Source organism: Synchiropus splendidus, chromosome 3 (genome assembly GCF_027744825.2).
Source record: "Synchiropus splendidus isolate RoL2022-P1 chromosome 3, RoL_Sspl_1.0, whole genome shotgun sequence".
Taxonomy (NCBI): Eukaryota; Metazoa; Chordata; class Actinopteri; order Syngnathiformes; family Callionymidae; genus Synchiropus; species Synchiropus splendidus.
Genome location: NC_071336.1, coordinates 32,511,422 through 32,535,009, shown reverse-complemented (window position 1 = coordinate 32,535,009; position 23,588 = coordinate 32,511,422). Strand labels below are relative to the sequence as shown.

At 46.5% G+C, this 23,588-nt stretch overlaps 2 protein-coding genes and 1 long non-coding RNA gene across 7 annotated transcripts in view; 2 read left to right on the top strand and 1 right to left on the bottom strand.

Annotated features, from left to right (window-relative positions):
* The window catches only part of LOC128755550 (protein adenylyltransferase SelO-like), a 13,511-nt gene extending 9,580 nt beyond the window's left edge, over positions 1-3,931 (top strand). For 3 of the 5 annotated variants that reach the window (XR_008414145.1, XR_008414147.1, XR_008414144.1), the window contains 2 exons: positions 1,291-1,390; positions 3,388-3,931. Coding sequence is in view for 1 of the 5 variants with exons in the window: in XM_053859251.1 (XP_053715226.1) it covers positions 1,291-1,338 (48 nt within the window). In the remaining 4 variants the exon portion in view is untranslated. Of the gene's footprint in view, positions 1-1,290; positions 1,976-3,387 lie in introns of those variants that run through there. The other 2 variants (XR_008414146.1, XM_053859251.1) reach the window with 2 other exon arrangements.
* Positions 1-23,588, bottom strand: part of apbb1ip (amyloid beta (A4) precursor protein-binding, family B, member 1 interacting protein) — a 25,753-nt gene extending 2,165 nt beyond the window's left edge. Inside the window, exons 1-13 of the mRNA XM_053859249.1 lie at positions 23,326-23,588; positions 16,749-16,808; positions 15,188-15,275; positions 14,192-14,454; positions 11,796-11,873; positions 9,228-9,387; positions 5,510-5,631; positions 3,718-3,792; positions 3,504-3,647; positions 3,115-3,225; positions 1,271-1,369; positions 1,050-1,155; positions 918-985 (exon numbers count right to left, since the gene is read on the bottom strand). Of these exons, the coding sequence (XP_053715224.1) occupies positions 918-985; positions 1,050-1,155; positions 1,271-1,369; positions 3,115-3,225; positions 3,504-3,647; positions 3,718-3,792; positions 5,510-5,631; positions 9,228-9,387; positions 11,796-11,873; positions 14,192-14,454; positions 15,188-15,275; positions 16,749-16,808 (1,374 nt within the window). The 5' untranslated portion in view covers positions 23,326-23,588. The remainder of the gene's footprint in view (positions 1-917; positions 986-1,049; positions 1,156-1,270; positions 1,370-3,114; positions 3,226-3,503; positions 3,648-3,717; positions 3,793-5,509; positions 5,632-9,227; positions 9,388-11,795; positions 11,874-14,191; positions 14,455-15,187; positions 15,276-16,748; positions 16,809-23,325) is intronic.
* On the top strand, positions 4,364-14,247 carry LOC128755553 (uncharacterized). Its single transcript, XR_008414148.1, has 3 exons — positions 4,364-6,749; positions 9,699-9,788; positions 11,999-14,247. It is a non-coding gene; the product is annotated as an uncharacterized LOC128755553 (long non-coding RNA).

Here is a 23,588-nt window from a genome sequence, read left to right as displayed (position 1 = left end):
TTGGCAGGGGATGTTTCATGAATGGAGTCATGGAAAATCACGGAATTATGTTCTGGAATACTTTGGAATTGTCTCAATGAGGATGTTGGCTGACCCTTCACAGACACAGACAACTTATCGAAGGATAAGCTGAATGAAAGTTGGGAAGAATATGGTGGAGAAGACCAAGAAAAGTTAAACTAGACATGCACTGAGAGAGTGCACACCTCTGCCAAGCAGCTTCAGTCCTCCTCAACGCAAGCTCCCAATGTTAAAGAAATCCTTAAAAAAGTCCTAGATCCAGACGGTGATGCGGATGACTCCCAATACTGAATTTCACACACGTCCTGAAACGTTCATCCTAAACTGCCCATAACTTTTCAAGTTGTTTTGAACAAACCAATGAGGTGGGAAAATCTCCTCCTTGGTGGCAAAAGACCAACAACCCTGCTGCATCGTGGGTAATGTGACAGCTACATCCAAATATATATGTATATATATATATATATATATATATATATATATATATATATATATACACATATAAATTTAATTCATTTACAGCCCTTGACTTTTGACTGAACTGAGGCAACACCAGCCTCTTGTAAATGTACGACCTGCACATTTATTGCTGGCCGACATTGTTAAACAGATGAAATGGAACACAGATGTTTCTAATACGTAGAGCAGATTTTAGAAAGACGGAGATGGGGTTTGTAGGAGAAGCGGACCTCGATCTAATCTCTGTGTTCCCTCTGCACTGTTGTTGTTGTCCCACAAACTGATCCCCAAACAGGTGTATCTGCAAGGGTAGCTTCCAAGCTTCATGAATGTGGCGTGATACTGACATGAACGAATGCCTGAGTGAATTTTGAGGAAGACACATTTGAAACAAGCGTATCATCGGTGTGGTGGATGTGGTGCTCATCTGTTCTTACCCCTGGAGGAGGAGGAGGAGGAGGAGGGGGAGCTGGAATGTGACCATTGGCCTGATTCAGTGATTTAGCTGGAGAAGCAGAAAACAGCCAGTGAGACCAAATGGCTTCTCTCCAGCGAGTTGTTGTGGGTACCTGAGATGGTAGGTGAAGGTTTGGTGGTGGTGCGGTTCGTCCAGGCGGAGCTGATCGAGGCTTTCTTCAAGGCTGACTTGTAGTTGTCGTGTAGCGAAGCTCCATACTGTGGTGATAGACACGCATGAGTTGTTGTTTATCGCAAGTGAACTCAGCTTTAGTGCGATGCTGACAGCGCTAGTGAATGTTCCACGAGTGACAGTGAATTACCGGCTCTCTACCTTTGCTATTCTTATTCCAGTCACCCACAGATTCATGGTGGCGGCGTCGTCACAGCACAGGTACTTGATGTACTGAGAGTCCTTCTGGATCTGAGGGTGCTGAGGAGACACCAGAACACGGTCAGTCGCTCTTTTTACTTTCCTTTCAAACCTTTGAAACTCAGTGTTTCTACTGAATGGAGTCACAATGTAAAGAACTAAACCACCTGAAACACCATGATGGAAGAAACATGTGAGAGCCACGAGTGTTAAAACACACAGAGGTGTCGATGAACAAAGTGCAAATATCTCACTATTGTACTTCAGGACTGTTCATGACTTCACGTTCCCCATTTCCCCATGGTGTTCTGTCACCTAAAGGCATGGATTTTATGTAACCAATGATAATAATTAAAGACGGTATAGGATTTCACCAGTGAACCCTTTATTAGACCGGTGTTTATCATCCAGCGTGCCGTGAGAGACCCTCAATTGTGCAGCAGGAAATTCTCCATTTTCACCTCAGTGGTGTGGGAAAATTTAAACAGTGTGTCATCGTGATCACCACTCTGTAACAACTTTTTTATTTACAAAATAAAAGGTGCTTTCTACTATTCCAACCGAGCGCGATAGTGATGGGTAGATGTGGCTTCATGAAACAGAATTGCAGGGTTGATGAAACAGTGTCCTAATTTTCAGAGGCCACTAGATGGCGCTCTTGGTTTAGAAATGATGTGTATCATTGAATGAGTGGTCAAGTCCAAACTTTTTACAGCTGACAGCGCCGTCTGGTGGCCTCTGAAAATCATGACACTGTTTCATGAAACCTCATCTTTCCTTCAATACCGAGCACAAGTGCATTTTGGCCAAGTCTCCATTGGTGGTGTTCCTTTTTCAGTGAACTTTCTGTAAGTCAGAAACAGCCTGGAGAGAGAGATGGGTCTGGAGGTCAGCCATGTTTGTTTACGTCCACCCCGTATAGTGTTCGGGTGACGCTGCACTATTCAGTTCTGCTTTACTTCCCTCTATTCTACATTTCCATCATGGGAATTTGGACATTTAGGAATGGATTCAGGATCCTTCACATCCAAATCCCGACCCTTGGGAGCAATATTTGTGGGCAAATGTGAGCATTTGGCGTTGCACATGACGTCATCTCAACAAGGAGGGAGGGGGGTCACTAAGGTGATTGGTGGAACTGACAAAATTGCAGCGCCTCACAGAACTTGCGGGGATTCACAACATCGCCTTCTAGCTCAGTTCGTTCTCCACCACAGACCTCTCGACTGAAGACGCTGCTCAGATCCGTCCTTCCCCCCCGAAATACTCGGCTCCTCCAGCTGGAATAATGTGTGACTGAGAACCGTGGTGCCAAATTTCAAAACTTCATCCCAATAGTTCATAAATTCAGCACTGAATCATTTCACCGTTTCACAGCGGAAACTCTTCTCAGAATTAAAAATGCTTTCCTGCTGAGATCGACTCTGTCTTTCACACATCTGCTGTCCTCCACAGAGGAGATGAAGTTGGCGCTCTTTCACATCCCCTTTCAAAAGTCCAAATCAACCTGATTCTTGCGTTTCCCTCACTCTGTCTGGCTCTTCTGAGGGCACTCGGTTTTCCACCCACCACATTCATGCTGTCAGATGAATCCTGTGGATTCAGTGGAGCAGCATCTGTCCCCTCTCACTTCTCCATTTCGGAGCCAGCAGAATGTGACCACACACTCAGATGAGCGCACGCAACCTCCAGCTCTGCATTAGCAGCAGACGCTGAGAGTTTTATAGCAGCAGCTTCTGCATGTGCTAGTTTGGCAGAAGACAGACACGTGCTTCACACTTTCCTACCCACGCATGTGGACCCACCTTGAGCACGAAGCAGAAGTCGGTCGGAGCTTTGTACTTGTTCTTCAAGTCTTTGCCGTAGTAGACATTTAAGTTGTCCAACTGAGCAAAGCAGACCAGGTCCCGAGACGACTGAAGGACAAGAGCAGGGACAAAGTCAAAGAAATCAGATTCACAGATGGATCAATGAGAGTCTGTATCATCAAACATGAACTTTCACCTGACTCCACCTTCAAATGTCTAAATCTAAATCTTCTTCTACTTGAACCCACAACCCTTCTTTTCTACTCAAAGACAGATTCAGACTTCTTTCAGTCACCCTCTGATCCTGCTCCCTCCAGAACCACTTCTGATGAGCGCCGTGTTTATTCTGTCGCCGTAAAAGATGTCACTCTCTCGTGACCTCTGACCTTAGTCTTCCCTTTGGGGACAAAGTAAATTCCCGAGGCTCTGAGCTGGAAGAGTCGCTGCTTCCACGACTTCTTGCCGTCCTCTCGGAGGTGCAGGACTCCCTCCAGGTCGGGCACGATGATGGAGGAGCCGCAGAAGTTTTCCTGCGGTGGTGAGAGGGAAGGGTGAGGCCAGGCTGAGGCGCCAGTCGTCGCTGTGTGTGACCCCACTGACCTTTATTAATATCTCTTTGTCCATGTCCTTAATGTCTTTGAGCGTTTTCTTGTCCTTCTTCCACAGGTAGAAGGTCTGCAGGGAGGAAATATTGACATGACTCCAGTCAGTTAATATGAGATCTTGAGCTGTTCAGAAGGCTCGAAACTCAGCGGCCATGTTTGAAAGCAGCCACACCAGACCTGCAGCTGTTAGAGCTGATGACTGCAGAAATGTAAAGTGGCTATTTGTAAGGCAAGTATTCTGTTCATTTTCTTTATGGCCTTGGTCTTTGCTCAACTGATTCATTTGTCATTTAGAGTTTTTGTTTTTTGTCGTCAATCAGTCAGTTTGATTTATGTTAAACTGCAATATTGTTTTTGGTCAAATAAGGAAATAGCATTTCTTTATGCGACAGCTATCGAAAAAAGGAAAAAAACATTAAAAAAAAAAAAACACAAAAACACCCACCAACTTTTGGGTTTTGAAATACAGAATTTCATTTTTATGGTTAGAGCTGGATGCATCAGATTTATAATTATAAATCTACAAATGCTGGTATCATGATTTTTAGTTGTAGCAGTGATTTAAATATTTACACTACACATTCTATCTATTAATAACCACAAAATAAAACCAAAAACAGTTTTGATGTGATGGTTTTGGATATGAATCTGGAAGTTTGCAAATATATAGAGATAAAATGACCATGAAAAACTATTACTATTGCTAATATATATGTATGTTTTTGTTTAACAACAATTGTTTCATTTCAGTCATTTAAAACAATGAGTTATTAGCGACTGTGTAATAAATGGAAAGCTTGAACATGTTCATTACTTTTTCATGTAATTTCATATTAATAACAATGAAAACAGGCAATACTTAAGGTTTCAGATGTCAAAATTCCACAGAAAGGCAGGGTCAGCAGTATTTATGATCTTTTTCATGATAAGATTTTCCATTTTCAATGCTTGTGCTTCTGCTTGCCCACTCTACCTGCTGCAACTGTGGTCTCAGGGACCACACTCGGGTGTGTGTGACTCTGCAACACTCGACACATCGGGTCTAAACATCCTGAACTGTTTTCTGCTCAGGGACCTCTAGTGGTCATCGCACCATTACTGCTACAGTCCCAAACCAAATCAGAACCAGGTTTGCTTCTTCCTGCAGCAGTACAACTGCGTCACCTCAGAAAGTCAGTTGTCTACACCGTCAAATCGTAGGTTGACCTCAAAAACTAGAGTCTCTGTGCTGTAAATATTTTGGTCATTTGACTCTTTAAAAATGTGCACTGTACTTGTAAGGAGACGAGATTAACTTCATGATTACATCAGCACAAAAAGACATTTCAAAACACATGACCAATGAATGAAAACGACTGCGAAGCCTCTTTGTAAACTTCATATTCACAGCGGTGATTGAAGACTGAAAGCAGATGTCTGCTTTGGTTCGGCTCTCTGCGTTATTAGGGACGACTCGGTGGGGAGACATGATGGAGGACTAAAAGAAATTTTTGTTTTGCAGCCTGACTGTTACTTTCTGCCAACAGACCGAACCCATTATCAACGCAGAGGTCGCAAAGAGGAGCCATTATATCAACAAACATCCTGCGTCCCACAGTCGTCCAGGCTGATAAGTGACAGCGAAGACATAAATGTACGGCGTCAAGAGAGGACAGACATCCCATAATTCAGCTGAGTCCATGTGAAGGTAGAGTCGTTGAAACGTGGGTCAAGAACAACGGAAAAGCCAGGCGGTCACATGACCTGTGAAGGCCGCGTGAGTCTTTAAAGGACGCTGCGTGACTGACCTGTGGGTTTTTGAAAACCTCGAATTTCTCCGGCCGCTCCTGGAAGAGGATTTTGTTCTCGCTGTCCCTCATCCAGGCCAGCAGCGGCTCCACAAGGTTCTCGTGGTCTTCAAAGGTGCGCTCTGTGGGACGGAGAGGCACAAGTGAAAGTCAGAGATCACAGTGTCCTGAGCTCACCAGGGTTCGGGGTCAGTTAGGGTCATCAAAGTGGTTTTAATTTACCACTTCAGAAAAGGTCAAACAAATGCTCCCTTGAAGTGGAGCGACCCTAGACACCGCACCCGGCTTCACGACAACATCAGCACTCAACACTGTAAATGAGTCAATACTGTTGTTGGTCTCTGTGAAGCTGTGTCACTAAGACCATGTGCCCACCAGGGGGCTCCCTTTAAGGGCAAAGTCACTGAGCGTGGCTACATGTTGGCTCGGGAAACACAATGACTGCGAACTACACAACCTGGATCATGCGGTTAATAGCTAGACTAAGCTACCATGTAGCCGAGTAGCTCATACTGGGGGACTGGGAGCTTCAGCTACGCAACATAATAAACAAAAGCTCCTCCGACACGAGTGGTCCTTGGACTTTTTCGACGCCTGACTTAACATAACAAACCTGTTGTCACTCGTGACGATGCTGTACATTCATCTTCAACCGCCTACTGTCGCTTTGTTCGAAGAATAGAAGAGTTAAGGATAAGACATTACCACCACACTAGCAAGCGTTAGCATGGCCGCTGAGTGAGTCGGGGCTCACGCCGATGATGGAGCGCTCTAGATGCTCGACATCTATGATTCTTGTGATATACTATTCACTTTACTGCAAATATGCTTCACTGTTTGTGCGTTCAGTATAAAGCTTGTGCTAGTGGGTTAGCAAAATGACATTGACGGGAAAGCAATGCTTCTGAATGTTTCATTTTCATTGTTCTCTCTGTGTTTTATTCCAGACATTGACAGTGAGCTGCCACAGATGGGTTCTGCTGTTTTCAGTCTGTTAACTTCAAAAGGTAAACACATCAGACGTCATCAGTTGTCAGTGGAAATGGCCCTGAAAAGATTTCGGTAGCTGAGAAAACAGTGGGAGGACTGAGGAGCTCACTGCGCCTCGCCATGACTCACAGTTTGTTTTGCTCTGCACTGCATGTAAACCCAGGTTAAGATGACAACATCGGACTCGGTGGCTTCATCAAGCTGCATGGAACCGCAGTCAGTGACACACATTCCTGTTTTCTACGCAAGGGTAACTTCACCGAAGCTCTTAAACAGAATCACTGAATCACATGGTGACTAGAGCAGAAAGGGAGCGAGCCTGACTCGGTGTTGTAGTCAAGACCACACCGAACAAGCCCATGATATTTGGAGGATCGAGACATGAGCAAGACAATAGATATAAGGTGCCTCAAAGTGATGCACAATTGAACTTTTTACCAATTACGACTGTGTTGGTCTCGGCCGGTCTGGAATGGAGTCCGAGACTCATGGACAGTGCCAACTCTTCCTCTAAAGTGGACATGAGTCGCTCACTCCGTGGTCCAGGTTTAACTAACAGGACAGGGTGGAAACCACCTTTTATTCTGAAACATCTGCCACTGGAAGTTTAAACAAGTTTTATATAGCTTGACACAGATGATGGAAGTGAATTGTTACTTTATTAAACACGGCTGAAACTGCCGTCGTCATATGAAAGTTATACTCAAAGGGTTGAGACCTCCAGATGCAGATGGTTGTACATCTGTTTTTTTCTACATTTGCGCCTCGCCTGTCTGCTCATCCTGTCTCTGTTTCAATTCCTCATTCGTCCACCTCCTCCACCCTGCATGAGCCCACACACACACTCTGGGCCTGCTGGCCTCTTGCCTGCGCTAGGCTATTACAGGTTAGCGCGCGGAGGTGGGCATGAAATAAATTGCTACCAGGGTTGCTGTCCTCAGCGTGACGGCCATTCTGTGACGGCTGACTCGTTCTCTTAGGAGCCTTTGAAGTGCTGAAGGCGCGTGGTGTTTGACTGGCTGGGCAACACATGGAAGACTTTAGCGTGTGTTTGAAGGCCATGTTGCCGTCCAAAGCTGTGGGTGTTAAGTAGACTTTTATTTTGTTGATGGAGATTTGGTGCTACTTGAAGCCAGCATATAGACCACGCTGAAGCAGAGGCAGAGAAGAGGACTGAAATGGAGCCTCCGAACCTTTGGTGCTTGCTGCGTGAGGAGGTGGCTTGTTCAGTTTGATAAAGTTTTGAAACGTGCTTCCATCTCCTGAAAAGCAGACTTTTTCTCGCCTGATCCAACTGAGGCATTCCGTGTCTTCGGTGTCCGGTTATCGACCCTATGAGCTTCCAGTTTTCATAGATACTGGAGGCCTATTGTAGGCAAGAATGTTCAGGCAAGATTTTGCCTAATATATATGAGTTTTCAAGATCGGAAAAGGCACCTGAGAACTGAAACTTTAATGGTGTTTTCTGGCGGAAACAGGATGCTCATGTTATTGAAGACTGAACTGCAGCGACAGCTAAAGCGAGTTAAACATGGAGGCGAACAATAGAAGCATTGGAGCCACACAGGCTCAGCTATGGAGGACAACTTCTCTCAGATCGCTCCAGGAATTGCTTCTGCTTCTTTGGTCATTTCCCATCAGGGGTTTTGATCATGTGACTTCATCCGTCAGTCACACCTTCATGTTCTCCTCTTCTTCATCCCTTGCTCCAACGCTGACTCTCCTCTCCACAAACCTTCTGTCCTCCCTAACCTTGTCTCCAAATGTCTCCCTCTGAGACGGTCATTTCTGCTCTGGGCCTTTCGAGTCACTCGACCTCGGCATCTTCATCTCTGACTCTTCAAACTCTGACTCCGTAGTCTCTAAACCAGTGGCTACTACTGTCCTAGAAAGCTTCTCTCTTCTACTCTGACTTCTGCTCTAACGTCACATTCCTCTCCACTGCTTCCACCCCGCCGGCACTCTCTTCTTCACCTCCCTTCTTCTCCGTCATTACTCTCCACAATTGGCCTCTATCTCCTTCCTGCCTCCCTCCCCTTTGAATCGTCTGAGCCTGTGTGTCAACAGCTCAAAACGACTCTCAGCTCAGGCATCCTTTGCTCTGGGGATCCCCCTGGTGGGCACTAACAGTGTTACATATGCAAAACATAATGTTATTGTACTGTTTCGCTGAGACAATACACCAAAAATAAACATCTCAAATGTACTCTTCAACTGACTTTTTAGGAAACGGTAAAACCAGATGGCAGCAACCGTCCGGTGGCTCTCGTAAATTTAGCATCGGCGGCTCAGACGCAAGATTGAGATCACACAGCTTTTATTTCCGCCTGACAGGCAGTCTGACTGACAGTGTCCGATACACTCAATGAAACCCACCTGGTGGAATGGAGAACGTGTGGAGATGGAGCGCCATATCAGCTGCCTCTCTATTACACGGCAAAACCTCAGTATCTGGTTCATATTAGCGTAGATATACATTTGGTTCTGGCGGGCTGCAAGCGTCTAGCTACACCAGCTCTGCATGTGAACCACCATATAATCGCGTCAGAACGTCCCGAGACATTTCCCCACACCTGAAACCACAAGCCCTATCCAGCTGTGATTCATCGTCCCTCATAAACCAACCTCAAGCAGGAGGACCGTGACGTATCGCGGCGTGCAGAAATGATCAAGGGTCGTAAACACGACCACCGCGGAGCCGTTCTTTCTGCCGCAGTAACTCACTCACCCAGTTGCAGGTCAGCGTTGGTCTCGCACAGGCTCCAGTCCACGTTGCAGTCGCAGTGGGTTTTCTCAAACAGGCTGTCCAGAACTTCCCTCACCGTCTGCCTCTCGTCCACCATCAGAGTCTTGGAGCTGCCATCGTTCATGAGCACCTTCACCACCAGCTGTCGGAACAATAGCTGGCGTCAGCACTTCTTTTTTTTTTGTTTATTTGGGTTATTTTTAGAAGAAAATAATAGTTCAGGTCTGGTGGGGAAGTTGGGTCCAACTCAAATGAGAAACCCCCTGATTTAGCTGCTACATAAGTGTTGTTTTAACGTCGTCCTATTTACTTACAGTAGGCAGCTTGGCACTACTGCATCTGACTGTCTGGAAAGTTTCCCTGAACTCATGGGGAGACTGGAACCAATTTAGCTCTGAACCCTGCATGTGCTGTTCCTCATATGGCTTCATGCTTCCTCTCATCTGGAAACAGGTCCAGTAGGGGATGGAAGGGAGGTTTCACAGAACCAAGGTCGGCCAGACCCTTCGCTCGCGTTACAAGATGGAGTTGTCAGGCCAGACGGTGAGTGTTTTCAAGCTTTGCATACTAAAGTGATTTATGAAGTCCATCGTGTAGACACCAAGATATCAAAGAATCCTTTACAAGAAATGACATATTGTGTTTGATCTGGGGTTTCCTTTGATCGTATCGATATTCCTCGTCTTTCATCATTTCCTTTGTCTTCATGTCTTCCTTCATCACATCTATCGACCTGACCCTCGTCTTTGGTCTGGTACTTCCTTATCCCCTATCTATCCTCTATGTGCCTATCTAACTTTGTCTCCAAACATCTCCCTCTGATCTTGTCCTGCAGAACCGCGGCAGAGTTTATACATTTCCCCCGGGGAACAGCGAAGTGGAGCTGAGTGTGCTTTATCAAGTCGGCCACGTGAGATTTGTCAATCCCGCTGCACTTCGCAGATTGGAACAGGCGATGACTTTATAGTGTTTACGACGAGTGTCATGGTGAATGGGCCGACATCACCCATGTTATCACAGAAGAGGCGCTCCGTTCGCCGGGTATGACATCATGTTTACGTGGCTCCTTCACAGTAAAATACGAATAACATTTACACAGTGTTTTATTTTGAAAATTCCCAGATTCACATCACTTTTCTCTGTCTGATTTCCTGTCTGAACGAGTCTCTCCACTGCGGAATTGAAGCGAAGGGCCGGTGCTCTGAAGCCAGTGGAAATCGAGACATTGAAAACATTATTACAGTGGTGCCTCAGTTTTCGAACGTCTCGGAATTCAAACAAAAGATTTTAGATTTTTTTGTTTCGGATTTCGAACGAAAATCCAGAACTCGAACTCGAACACCTCTTCACTTCTGGAGAGACGTCACTCACTCGGCAACCCCTCCCACATGCAGCGGCCACACACATAGAGGAACAGCCACCTGCAGCAGACACTCGACATTCACTCCTACAAAAGCCTGTTTTAAGGCTTGGAACGCATCATTTCTTTTTTCATTCATTGTAATGGGAAAAATCGATTCAGATTTCAAACAAATCACTTCTCGAACGGCCGTCTGGAACGGATTGTGGTCGAGAACCCAGGTACCACTGTATTCTTTTTGAAAAACCTCTGCACAGCTGCGTCTCCGCACCGCTTCCAGACTGGGTGGAAGGTGGTGGTGACTCTGCTTATTGTCCATGTGTCACAGCTACTGTCTTTTAAACAACACGTCGCAGCAGGTTCCTGTCACTTGAACAGCCCAGTCGCCTACACCTGCCCCGCCCCGCCTGCACGCTCCTCTTCTCCTCCCTAAATCGTCTCACCTTCAAAAGTGACTTCCAAACTAATTCCACGTGGCAATTCAAGAGTATTGAAGCCAACCAATAATTTCTCTGCTTCACTCAGATGTTTGGAGAGCAACAGTACGGCCTCTGACCTCAGAGAGTTTCATCTAAACCACGACCAGTGCAGCTGTTGCTCTCAACGTTATATGAAACTGGCCAGAAAAACCTACATCTTTCAGCTGACCACTTTCTATCTCAGTAGTTCTGACTCATCTTTCACCAAGTTTTTACCTTTGAGAATCTCTGTGTTAACAATGTGATTGTTTTTCTTTCCCTCCTTTCTCATAAGGAACTTTTTACCTAGTAAAAATGTACTTCAACACCGCTTTGCCCTAAGGGATTTAGAGGGTGAAAAAAAGTAGTTTTTTCAATTCCACATCACAGTCTTCATTTCTATGTCAGGTTATCATGAATGCCACTGTAGCACCCGACACAAGCGTCTCATCCCTCATAAACACAGTACAGTTATTGCCCCGGCTGCGTGAAAGCACCGTGAGAGATGAGCTTGGGCTGCTTGTCCTGAATGACCACATGTTCGAACCTGACGTTTCTCCATCTGCTTCTCTTTGAAGACAGTCATGGAGGCATGAGCTTCCTGCAGGATAATGGCCCAGCGCAGCTCTCATGATTGATTGTGCTTGGGGAGCAAATGATCTGAGCTCTTTCAACTTTCGATCTTGTATGGTCATTATCCCGAGCGTCTCGCGGGTTTCCTGTGGAGCTTACCTTTTTCACCTTGGCTTCCTTGAGCTTCTCCAGCGCGAGCTTGATTTTGTCTGCTTTCATCTGCGCCTCCATCTCCTCCTGGAAAGTGTGTTACAGTTTGGAGTTAGACACTTCATTGTCTGATAGCATCTGAGAAACTGAAGGGCAACACCTCGCCGGTGTTCAGCTGCTGTAATGTGTCTCATTTCTTCCCTTCCCGTCAGGAATTCCAGGCGGGAAACTGGAGCCAATCTTCTGGATCTCAATTAGAACGGCTGAGCTACTATTTCCTCTGGATTTCCAGCTCCACATCTGCTGCCTTCTTACATGACACTAGCCTACAGCTCCGAGTGGACTGAGACCCACACCACCTGAGCCCAGCTGCTGCTTGGACCGGGGCGCGATGACGTCTCAGCCCCTGCTAAACACATACGCTCCTGTCTGGCCGTCTCCCCCGACAGCACCACATCATTACCTCGCCACACTTTGGTACTGACCCGGTTCCTCTTTCTCCTCATGGCCAGCAGGTGCTTGATCTGTTCCAGGTGACTGCTGGAACCAGAGCCTGTTTCTCATCTCCTGCGTAGGACTCCACTCAGAGCAAACTCAACTTGATATTGTCCGTTTACTGTCCAGGTACAAATCTCTCCCGCCTTTATCTGGGTGTCTTCTCCTGCCCCTCACAGCTTCCAGTGCCACCTTCTCTTTTACTTTGCATCACGTTTTATGTCTAGATTTATAGGACCAAGTTCACGTTCTGTGTTTGCAATTGTATACGATGAACGTTTGAATTCCAGACTCCTGCATATTCTCCCCATAAAAACTCTGGGTGTTTTTTCAATCAACTCTTCCACATTGATATCACGATTTCAGAAGGTTGCAGCTTGAAAAGAGATGATCTGAAGTTTGGAATGGGAGTGAGTTCTCTCATCTCCTTAGTATGTTATGACGTCACCTGGCAGCAGCCATGGTGAGTTATGTAGCTTGTACTGATGTTTCTGTGATCCACTGGATGGTTGAGCACTAGAACTGTCATGTGCGTGTGGAACTGTCACAGCAAACAGACTCGCTCTCACCTCACGCCGAGGCAGCGCATGATCTTCCACACAGTGTGAACACTCCTCTTCAGAATCGGGGTCCGTCAAATCCACTTTCCTGGTCTTTGTTTGAAACCACCACCTCCCTCTTGCCCTCGACCGGGTGACGGGCGGTTTTCAAACTCTATTTAGTCCAAAAGTTTGATAGAGTCACGCCCAGACCGAAGTTTCAGGTGAGCGCCACCTGCTTGTGTAAAGTAGTCACCACATCCGGCTCCATTTTTGGAGCTGGGCTTGTTTAAATACAGCGATGCTGCCAATTTACTGTTGGTCACAAGTGACTCACTACTGTGTCCTCACTGAGTGGCTGAGCACAGACGGATGGTCTGTTCTGTTCTGACCTATTCAGTTCTGAGTTTGGGTCTTCTAATGAGCATGTGGAACATTTTGCCTTTTGGCTCAGCTCTTTCATCACCAAGACGAATCTCCTCCCCAAGTGCAGGGGTTTACGTTTCGTGGGGTCTTGATCACAAGTGAAGGGAATAGTGAGTGAGAAATGGACAGGTCAGGGCAGCGGCAGCAGTCATGAAGAGGACGCCGATCCAGAAGGAAAGGCTGTCCTTTCACTGGACAATCCTCTGACCACGGCAGCTCTGAGGAGCGGCCAAGATAGGAGCCGGATGAGGTGGTTTGGGATCTGGTTGGATTGTCTCCCGGACGCCTCTCTCTGGGGTCAGTGTTTGGGGCATGTCTGCCACAGGTCTCACCCAAGACACAGCTTGGCCTCCCTGCTGAAACTGTTGCCCCCCTGACCCGGATTCTTGCTATGCACTGAGACAGCAGAAGACTACGTGTCACTTTTTTTGCTCACTGTCATCCCAGAGAGTGAATAAAGGTAGCGTTCAAATAGGTTAAGAAAATAGCGTTGTTTGGGACAAATTTACTTTCAACGTCAATTTAGTTTAAATTTCAAAGATAGCAGTGCTGCGTCTCTGACTTGTGATGTGCACATTAGAGAAAACATATTTTCTTTTTGCTGCTCTGAAGGCGGGTTGAATATTTTGGGCTTGAATTATGGACATTCATGTTCGCAGTTTGACATAATAGAAGGTCTTTTTTCATAGAATCTATTGGGTTATTTATAAATCAATAAAACCAGATGGAATTTAAATCTTTTTTTTTCTAATTCTTATGAATCTTTTTTTTTTTCTTTTTTTTTTTTTCTCGCGCCGGAGTGAATCTGCTGAAACCTCCACTGACCACCAAGTCATATCTTTCGCTCCTCTGTGGGTTTGTGTTTCACTAGACTCTCACTTCTCGCTTTCTGGCTCAGTTCCTGCTTATAAAGCAGGTGAAAAGTCCCTCCCTTCACACACTCACTTTTGTGGGCTTGGTGGACTGAGGCGGCGGCGGCGGGAGGGGAGAGGTGGAGGAGGCCGGGGTGGTCACAGCACTGCCTCCATCTCTGCTGCTGGCCGGAGAAGCGAGGCTGGACTCTGGCGGCGGCGGCGGCGGCTCAGGCAGCGGAATCTCCTTCAAACCCTCGATTTCTGCCGCCAGCTTCTCCTCCGTGGCATTGAGGTCTGCCACCAAGTCAGCCATTAGAGCGTCCAAGTCATTGTCCTCCAGGTCGTGGAGAGACGCTGGCGTTGAAAGAACATCCAGTTAGTGGGTTTGTGAGCAATACTTATAAAAGCAATACTTGCTGTGTGCAGTTATGACGCTGCAATACTGACACATTCAGGTTTGCCTCGAGGCGACACAAAGCCCTGAGACGGAGTTCTATTTTTTTTTTTTTTTTATACTTTAATACTTTTCCTGCTTCTCAGGGAACTAGAAAATCTTTGCATAAAGTTACTGTATTATTGATTTTTTGCATTCTTTTTTATGAAGCATTGTTTCTATATAGATATACATATATATTTTTTTTTTGTATTATGCATTAAAAATATCTAAACTTTGCTTTTAATTTTTTCATGACAATACATTTTGTTTGTGAGAGAAACAAAGGTTTTCTGTTTCACCACTTTAGATTTTACTGCTCTGAAAGATCTGATTTCAACTGGTATTTTCTTTTAAGACTTTTCCCCATTTTTGCCCTGATTTTTCCTGCATTCCTTTCAGGTTTTACACTGTATTGGACAGTCTTTTTTTCCCCGTTGTCATCTATCACTTCCCTGTAGTATCTAAGTTCAACTCTTGGTCAACACGATGGGAACAAAGACTGGCATAAATAGGATTTCATCTCCCTCAAATATGACTTGATTCTTTATGCCGTCAGATTTTTCCATGCTACGCAACACTGTGTCACCATCTAGTCCATTGTTTTCCTATTGTCTCTGCAAACTAGCTACAGACTTGTGGCAAAACAGTCACCGTTGATGTCGTTGAAGCCGATGGAGAAGTCGACCTGTGTGTCAGTTTGGGGCGGGGGCGCAGGGGGGACGGCTTCCTGTTCGAGACTCTGCAGGAGAAGAAGGAAGAAGCTGGTGAACTTATTATAGCATGAATGCAGTATCTGTGTGAGCAGCGGAGCCCGGGGTGAGGGATTTAACCAGCAACACATTCCAACTGCCCTGAAACCTATCATGCCTCCTCACGTTTTAAAGTCCCATCTGTTCCGAGGTTTCGCTTCTGCCGCACGTCCTGTGCAATATCCAGCCCACTGGTGCGATGGAAGTGATTTAAAGTGGCTGGTGGCCCAAAAGCAACATGGAAGTGCGCAGCAGGGCCGTACCCTGGGAGACCCACTGTTATCTCTGGCTGCTGCGGGACTTTGCTGTTTGACCTCAGCACCAATGGCGGAGTGTTATTTATGGTTGTGAATGACCACAACCTTAACTCCACACACACACGCTCGCAGCGCTCCCACCGAGAGCGTCGGGTTGTGAGGTTCATGGTGATGGATGGCGGAGTTTAGTGAGCTTGTCGGGACCACTGCACTGCTCTTATTAATATCTGGGGCTGAATTTCTCACTGAGAGTACGGGTGGTCTGTTGATGCAGTCGTGGAAGTGGTGGCCCTCAGGAAGTACAGTCTCAGCCTCAGCAGACGTACTTGTATGTCGCGCTCATGTGTGCTTTGGCAGGACTGGATTGGTGGGTTGGACTTGAGCAAGCAAAGAATGTGGTGCCCATAGAAGTACGTAGCGCTGCTAAGGTGATAGCATGCAGCGCTGGAATAACAAGAAGTGCTTACATGATGGTGTAGTACCTCCACATATGGAAGTGTCATGCTAGCACAGTAGTCTCTCAGACTCGGTTCATGGCTAGTATATGTAAAATAAAACATGTGACATGTGCACATGTCATTCTATCCTGGGATTCTGTGGCTGTCAGGGATGTGGTACTGATAAAGGAACGGCAATATGTGGTGCTTTTATCAAGGTAAGAACTGTCATGGTAGTATGTTGTACGTACCATAATTCCTGGACTATTAAGCACACTAATATGCGCATACAGGGAGAACAAGCAAACTCCATGCAGAGAAACCAGCAACCTTCTTGCTGCAATGTGAGAGTATATACGCCCGAGTTGTAGTAGTAGTAGTAGTAGTAGTAGTAGTAGTAGTAGTAGTAGTAGTAGCAGGAGGAGGACTCCTGAGTGAGTTTTGAAAACGGGGTTGATGATGCAGCGATGTTTTGAACACACACCAAACGGCACTTTCCTCCGGAACCGAGGAAGTGACAACACAAAACATCGTGAGGCTCACTTACATCCAGACACAGGGTTCAGTGTGTGTGAAAAAAGCAGCGGCTTATCGTCCAGAAATTACACTGTACACAATGGTACTCACATGATGGGCCTGTACGCAGCTGAAAAGAACTTTGTGTGACTGACAATCAAGCAAGATCATAGAACACTGAGGGTGAACTGAGTTGTTGTGAAGCGTTCCACCACTGTCCAGTCAGGTTTAACTGTCTAAGTGTCTGACTCACCTGGGTGAGGAGGTCCATCTCCCCCAGCAGGTCACTGAACATGGCGTCAATGTCGTCCATCTAGGGGCACAGCAAATGAAATCTTTAGTGTTGACAAGCTGCAGGACGGTTGAGCTTTTCTTTTGACTATTTGTTGACACGGGAGCGTCTCTGTGAGGTCAGGGTGCTTGACCTGGAAGAGTCAAGCAGCTGGAGGGGCGGGAGTTTTATTGTCCGGCTCTGTTGTCATGGCAGAAGACGGAGAAGAAATGGGTGGAATGTAAATCAGTGCAGAGGGATCAAAGCCGTACGACGCATACACGGTTTGGTAGCAGCTATGTCAGAACGTGCTGCTCGTGTGACCGCAGGCCACGCTGCTCCACTGAAGGTTGCTGAAGCAGACGAAGGTGTGACAGCAGCTTTTACTACCTGCAGGCATTCTTTCTGCTCAGAGCCTGTCTCGTCTTGCACGGCGGCGAAAGTGCAGATAGTTCGGCTTCTGGGCTGCAAACTGCTGGCTTTCAAGGTTTCTATTGCAGTTTTGCTGAAGTTGCGTTTCACATCACTTCCTTTCAGTTCCCTGATGGTGGCGCTGTCTCAGTGGAAACACTGTAAAGGACACCTTGATGCAAATTTCTGCTGGTGTCCTTCATTCTCCCATCGCTGTTTTCAGTCCTGTTCTGGAAGAGGGTCCAACTGGACCCGAGTCTCCTTGCAACCTCTTCACTGTTACCGAGAGAGGAGCGGCGTTTTCAGGGAGGTTTCTTGACTCTATTGACATTGGGAAAGTGGCCTTCACGTCCTACACCAGACCTGGGCAAAGTGCGGCCCGGGGGCCACATGGGGCCTGATGCATGTATTTTTTAGCCCTTTTGATGTCAGACTAAAACTATAACTGATATGTTGTAATTTTTCTGCCTTTTTTGTTCTTTCTCTTTGAGTCACCGCCACCACTCCAGCAGTAAATACAGCAAGTTCTTGTTTCAAGACATTTTCATTGGCCATTTTTGTGTGTTTTTCTTGTTCCTCAAAATACATTGACGGACTACTGAAAATATATTTTGAAATATATTGCCTTTTTATATTGGACATCTGGTCCATAGTTGTCCATGAATCCATGAATTGAAACATTTCAATAGTTTTTATTGCATTTTTACACTTCTTAATATCCTTACTTACAACTTGCCCTTGTAACTTAAGTATATATTGGATATTTGCATCAGGTGTATTTTTTCTCCTTTTTTTCTTAGTAAATTTGATGAAACTGACTCGCACCTGCTTCTGCTGCTGGTTGGATTTTTCCATGACAAAAGTCTTGGCACTGGTCACATGGTTTCATGTCCTTTCACAAGGTTTTGGTTTGTTTACATGTGTGGTTTTTGAACACACATGAGCTCAGTAATTCCCCGTAATGGGCCCGAGATCAGAAAGGTGAAGAACCCCTGAACTAGAGTCAGGCGTGCGTCTTAGATAGGCATCCCAAAGGGAAGTGGTGACCATCCCAAACACCAGGAGCCGGCCTGCTGGATGACTCAGAACCAGACTCACAGTTAGGTGACTCGTGAGTCATCGGACCACTGAGACTCACTTGTCGTGAAAACAGAAAACAGACCTGCTACCTATGAGCCGAGTCCCTTAGATCTGAACTCCTCCACTCTACAGGTTCATTGTGACCCGTGAAATGGTGCTAGTCTGATGTGGAACCTCAAAACCAGACGACACATGGAACAATTCCCTTGCTGGCCTCACGAGTTGCTGCATCTGTGTCATGGCCTGTAGTTCATTGACATTTTGAAGGTGAGCTGAAGCAGTTGTGCCCACTCCCGCCCCACAGTGCCTCGGGTGCCGTCTCACTGTCGTCTCTGCTGTGACTCTGCTATGAAAAAAGGATCCCTCCGTCTTTGTCTGCCAGGATTCGTGAACATAGCTTTTCCATTTCCTCCACCCGTTTGATCTCCCTGATTTTGGCAGGACCATACGATCCTTTCATGTTCTAGGAAAATGTTTGCACATCATAAACTCCGGTCGCTTCCTTCCTCCTGTCTCCTTACATCGGTCACCCCCAACTTTTGATCCAACTTTTAGATCAACAGCGATTCTAAATGCCTCCACCACACGACTCGTCTCTGTTGTCGCTGGGATCCGACGTGTCTCCACCCACTGACACAAACGCATGTGTCCTTAAAGGAAGTGGTGACAAGTGAGTTTCCTGTCTTGTGTGATGGGGTAACCTTAAAGGAAATTGAGAAACAAACAAGCACCTGTGAACTCTGCAAACGCCGTTGCATTCGTGCCTTTCTCTCAACGCTCCACTCTTGGTTCTGTACCGTGTGTTTTGGTGCCGCCATGGCTGCCGCACAACTGCTGTTTAACATTTACCATCATCAGCTGTTTCGCCCACTGACAACCACATGCTCATTACGCTGCTAACACTTCGTCTCTGAGTCACTCTGCACTTCTCACTCATGGGAAACCCTGTCTCACCAGCAAAAATACATATTTTAGCCTTTAAAAGTCGCCAAGTGTGAAGCTGCATTTGTTTTTTACCTGGTGAGTCACAGTTCAAACAGCATAAGCTGATTTCTCACTGCCACTGACACACTTGAAATGGTTCTTTCTCAACTGCCCAGCTGCTGTTTAGTTCAGGAAACCTCCCTTTTCCCGGCCTGCTGTGGCGATAGCTCACTGAGAACACAATAATCTGGAGGCTTGTCTGACGGGATCTCAAATCATTTCTTTTGAATCACACTCATTAAACACTGGACCCGTCTGATGCAGGTCGAAATCAGAGAGAAGTGTGATGTTCTGCGAGGCCTTTTAGGGCTTTTTAACACCTCACACCCAAATGCTGATCGAGCTTGTTTCGCTTTCACAGAATTTCAAGACGGGAAATGTATCTTTAATTCCTCACCCGTCTGTTCGGTTCTCACGTTTGCAGCGTGGGTGTTTTATTTCAGCAGGTTTGATGCTTACACATGGATGGTCTCGCGTAGAAAATGTTGCCTCTTTCCATGGCGCCTTCAGTTTGTTTGAAGAAGCGCCAGCTAGCTTAGCTACGTTGAGCTAAGCCCGGGCAACTCACACCGTCTTGGTCTGCAGGCTAGTTTTAAAATGTCCACACTACTGTCACCTACTCTTCGGACACTTTTTGATCCATCGGAGCGCTTGTCCCTTTGAGCCGCACGTCTAAGGTTTAGTCATATCACTAGCCGACACGGCAAGTCCTGGATTTTTGGTTCCACTTCTGGTGGCTCCAATATCATTCTGTTGCCTCTGACTTGGTTTGTCAGTATTAGTCTTAGATGAGGTTTCATGAAACACTGCCCTGATTTTCAGAGGCCATGAGATGTTGCTAGTTTAGAAATTAAGCGAGGTTTCATGGAATTAGTTGTTCAAGTCCAAACATTTGACAGTAGACAGTGCCATCTGGTGGCCTCTGGAAATCAGGACCCTGTTTCATGAAGCGTCACCAACCCTTCACTAGTCAGAGTGGTCAGTTACCATAACAATCAATGTGAATGAAAAATATTGGATCTTTTGAAGTGTGAATATCTTGCTAAGCTCCATCCATCCGTCCGTCCATCCACCCTCATCCGCTTAACTGTTGCTGGGTCGTGGGGGCAGCAGCTTCAGAAGGCCACGCCAAACGCAAGCAACATCCACCAGCTCTAACTGGAGGATCCCGAGAGGCTCCCAGGCCAGTGTCGAGATATAACCCCTCCACCTGGTCCTGGGTCGACCCCTCGGTCAGCTCCCAGCTGCCCATGCCTGAAACACACATTATATTGTATTGTATTGTATTGTACTGTATTGTATTGTATTGTATTGTATTATTATATATTATTATATATTATTAGATTGAGTTACATTTAGAAATCCATTATTATTATTATCATCATTATTATTGTCATTATCATCACAGTGTTGCTGTGAGCTCCTGAGGGCCGCACACATAACAGCAAAGGCCCCCTCTGCAGTTGGAATCTCCGTGTCGAGTGGAGCTTTTGCTGCGTCTGGTTCATCCATCTTGCAATGAGCTTCTCTTTTGACTCTGATGGCCACAGTGAATTTGTTGCATTTGTTGAACGTTACCAGACGGTTGTCAGTGGACGAAACCCAAATGGAAAGGCGGAGGTCTGCGAGATGAAAGGCAAACGTCTGACGTCTTTGGTCAAATTATCATGAAAAGCCGTCAGAGTGAGTGCGGTGCTGGTTCCATTTCCAGCCAGAATGTTCCGTGTTGTCTGCAACTGCGTCACAGCTGGGCCCGTCGTGACTCAGGCTCATTTGGCGCTCGGAAGTGAGCTCACTTTTCCACAGTAAAAGCTTCCACACACTGGTGACCCAGCCGCCGCTCTCCTGTCAGGTGGGACGCACGAAGCGCTGCACTGGTGCGATTTCCGCTCAGAAACAAGCGACGTGTCAGAAGCATCTGGAAAGTTGTCGCTGGAAACAGGATCCCCGTCCCGCTCATATGATCATCTGGTCGCCACATGAGCTGGCAAATTGCTCCTCATGTCTTTTATGACGTTTAATTCTGCTATAATTGAAACAGTACAGGCACAGGGGTTTATACGCCTCAGCCCTGTGCCTTGTAGTCAGGACCACAGCAACCGAGACCAAGGCAGCGCTGAGACCAAGGCGAGACCAAGACAGTGTATATGAGGAGTCTGAAGCAGGTCCAGCCACACACTGGTGAACCAACCGCTGTCCGCTGAAACAAGCTGCACCAGACCCAGACACCTGACTGATGTTTGGGTCTCCTCTAGACTAGGTGCAACAAACACCGGCCCCAACTGTGGCCCTCGTGTGGATCAAGTTTGAGACCCCAGATATATCAAGCCAGAGCCCTTCTTTTACGACACTTTTCTCTGTCGGTCTCGACTGATCTTGAATAGAAATCCTCAGTCTGCTCAGTCCGAGTCCGAGTGAAAAGCCATTCGAGACCGAGACCAAGACCAACCTTTAGGTCTACAACACCAACATCCCCACATTCACTCCTGATCTTCAGCTGACGAAAACATGACTGTGAGCTTGGGCCATCACATAGTGTCTCAATAGACACTTGGCAAATCTCCTACTATCATTTCAGTCGCCCTTGTTCCAGAGCGTTTGACCTTCTGACCCTGGACGTCCTCATACGTCTTTGGTAGTGTTAGTATTTTTAACAACTCATTGGCTCAAGAGTTGATGATGGTGACGGCTGGTTTAGAGACTGAGGAGTCAGAGTCAGAAGAGTCAGAGATGAAGGTGCTGAGGTTGTCCATAGGAGTGTCGCAGGAACATGTGGCGAGGTTTGGAGACAAAGCTCAGGAGGACAGAAGGTTGGTGGAGAGGCGAGAGGTGTTGGAGCCAGAATGCTGGAGATGAGGAGGAGGACCACCAGTGAGAAACACTATCAGACGGTTGAACTGGAGAGAGCGGAAACTGTGATACTATGAAGGAAGGTTTGCAGATAGTGAGAATGTGTTGGAATGAGATGGAAAACAGAAGCGAAAACATGAAGAGCTGCAGGAAACAAAGGTTGACTGGACTAGAAAACACCAGACCAATGGTTCGCATCACTAGCAATTCTGCATCAGTAACACTCTGCAAGGCTCTAAATTGTTTTTCTCTTTCAGTTTATGTGGACTGGCAAACTTTCCAGGGGGTCCTCACCTCTCACCCAGCACACATGGGCTGAAAAAATGCGGCCCCAGGGCCACATGCAGCCCTTTGCCTGTATACATACAGTATGTGGCCCTCATGAGTGAAAGTCAGACACAGTTTTAGGCCTTTTTGTTTTTTCCCTGGTTATATTCATAGATGTTTGGTGAAAATGTAGTGCTCCTCAGAATAAATGAGAATATGTTCTGGTACTTGCTACATAAATAGATAACATAATAGGATAATAGGAACATGTGATCCAACTGTATTATTGTATTTATTTACCTTTAATTTAATGCATATTTCCACTATATCTCTCATCTTCTCTCTTCTGTTTCATGGTCGAAGGCCCCGCCCCTCACAACAGCCCTGGCTGATCAGGTGGCCTCCTAAATATAATATTGAATTTTAAATAAAAAATAACAAAATTTTGATTCATTTTTCGACGTTATTGTCGAAAAATGAATCAAAATTACTTGGAGACATTGCCGACCTGAAGAGGAGCTGCCTGATGGCTGAGAAATGACCACACCTCTACTTTACTATGACAAGCGTTTTTCAGACGGCAGAGTTGTGAAACACCTCTGCTTCAGTTTCAGAACGTGTTCTGGACTGAAGAAAGGTTCCAGCGGTCATGAGCTCCTCTGCTGTGAGACCAGGACCACCGGTCATGTCATGTTTGAGTCGTTGAGCAAGTGTGGAAGCAGACCAGGGTCCACCCAGGTGGAGCACAAATGTGAGGACAGAACTCCACATCAGATTGTTGTTATGCTCTCAGAGAAATACTCATTGTCCTTACTTGTTTGATCCAGAAGTACAGAACATCACTCTATGCAGAGATGTTTCATTGTTATGCTTCAAAGATTCGAGCGAAGAAATGCCGATCACTTCCTCGATGACAGAGGCAAGCTGACCGTTACACCTTCAGTCTCCCGCAGAGGAGCAGGCCTACCTTGGCAGGTAATCTGTGTTGGGCCCTCAGACGTCTGGGAAGAGCATGGGCGCGGGAGCCGCTGCGGAGTGTGGGTCCAGCTCAGCGGTGGAAAGCCGTCATCAGCTTCGGCTGCTGAGAGCGTTCATCTGGTTCCTCAGCTGCTCACTTCTTCCTGCTCGATGCGGAAGTTCAGGTCCGGACCTGTCACTGCATTCCTTCCGCCAGCTCGGCACTTTCACAACAGTCTTGTCCGGGCAGCGCAGACCGACCCCCCACCTCCC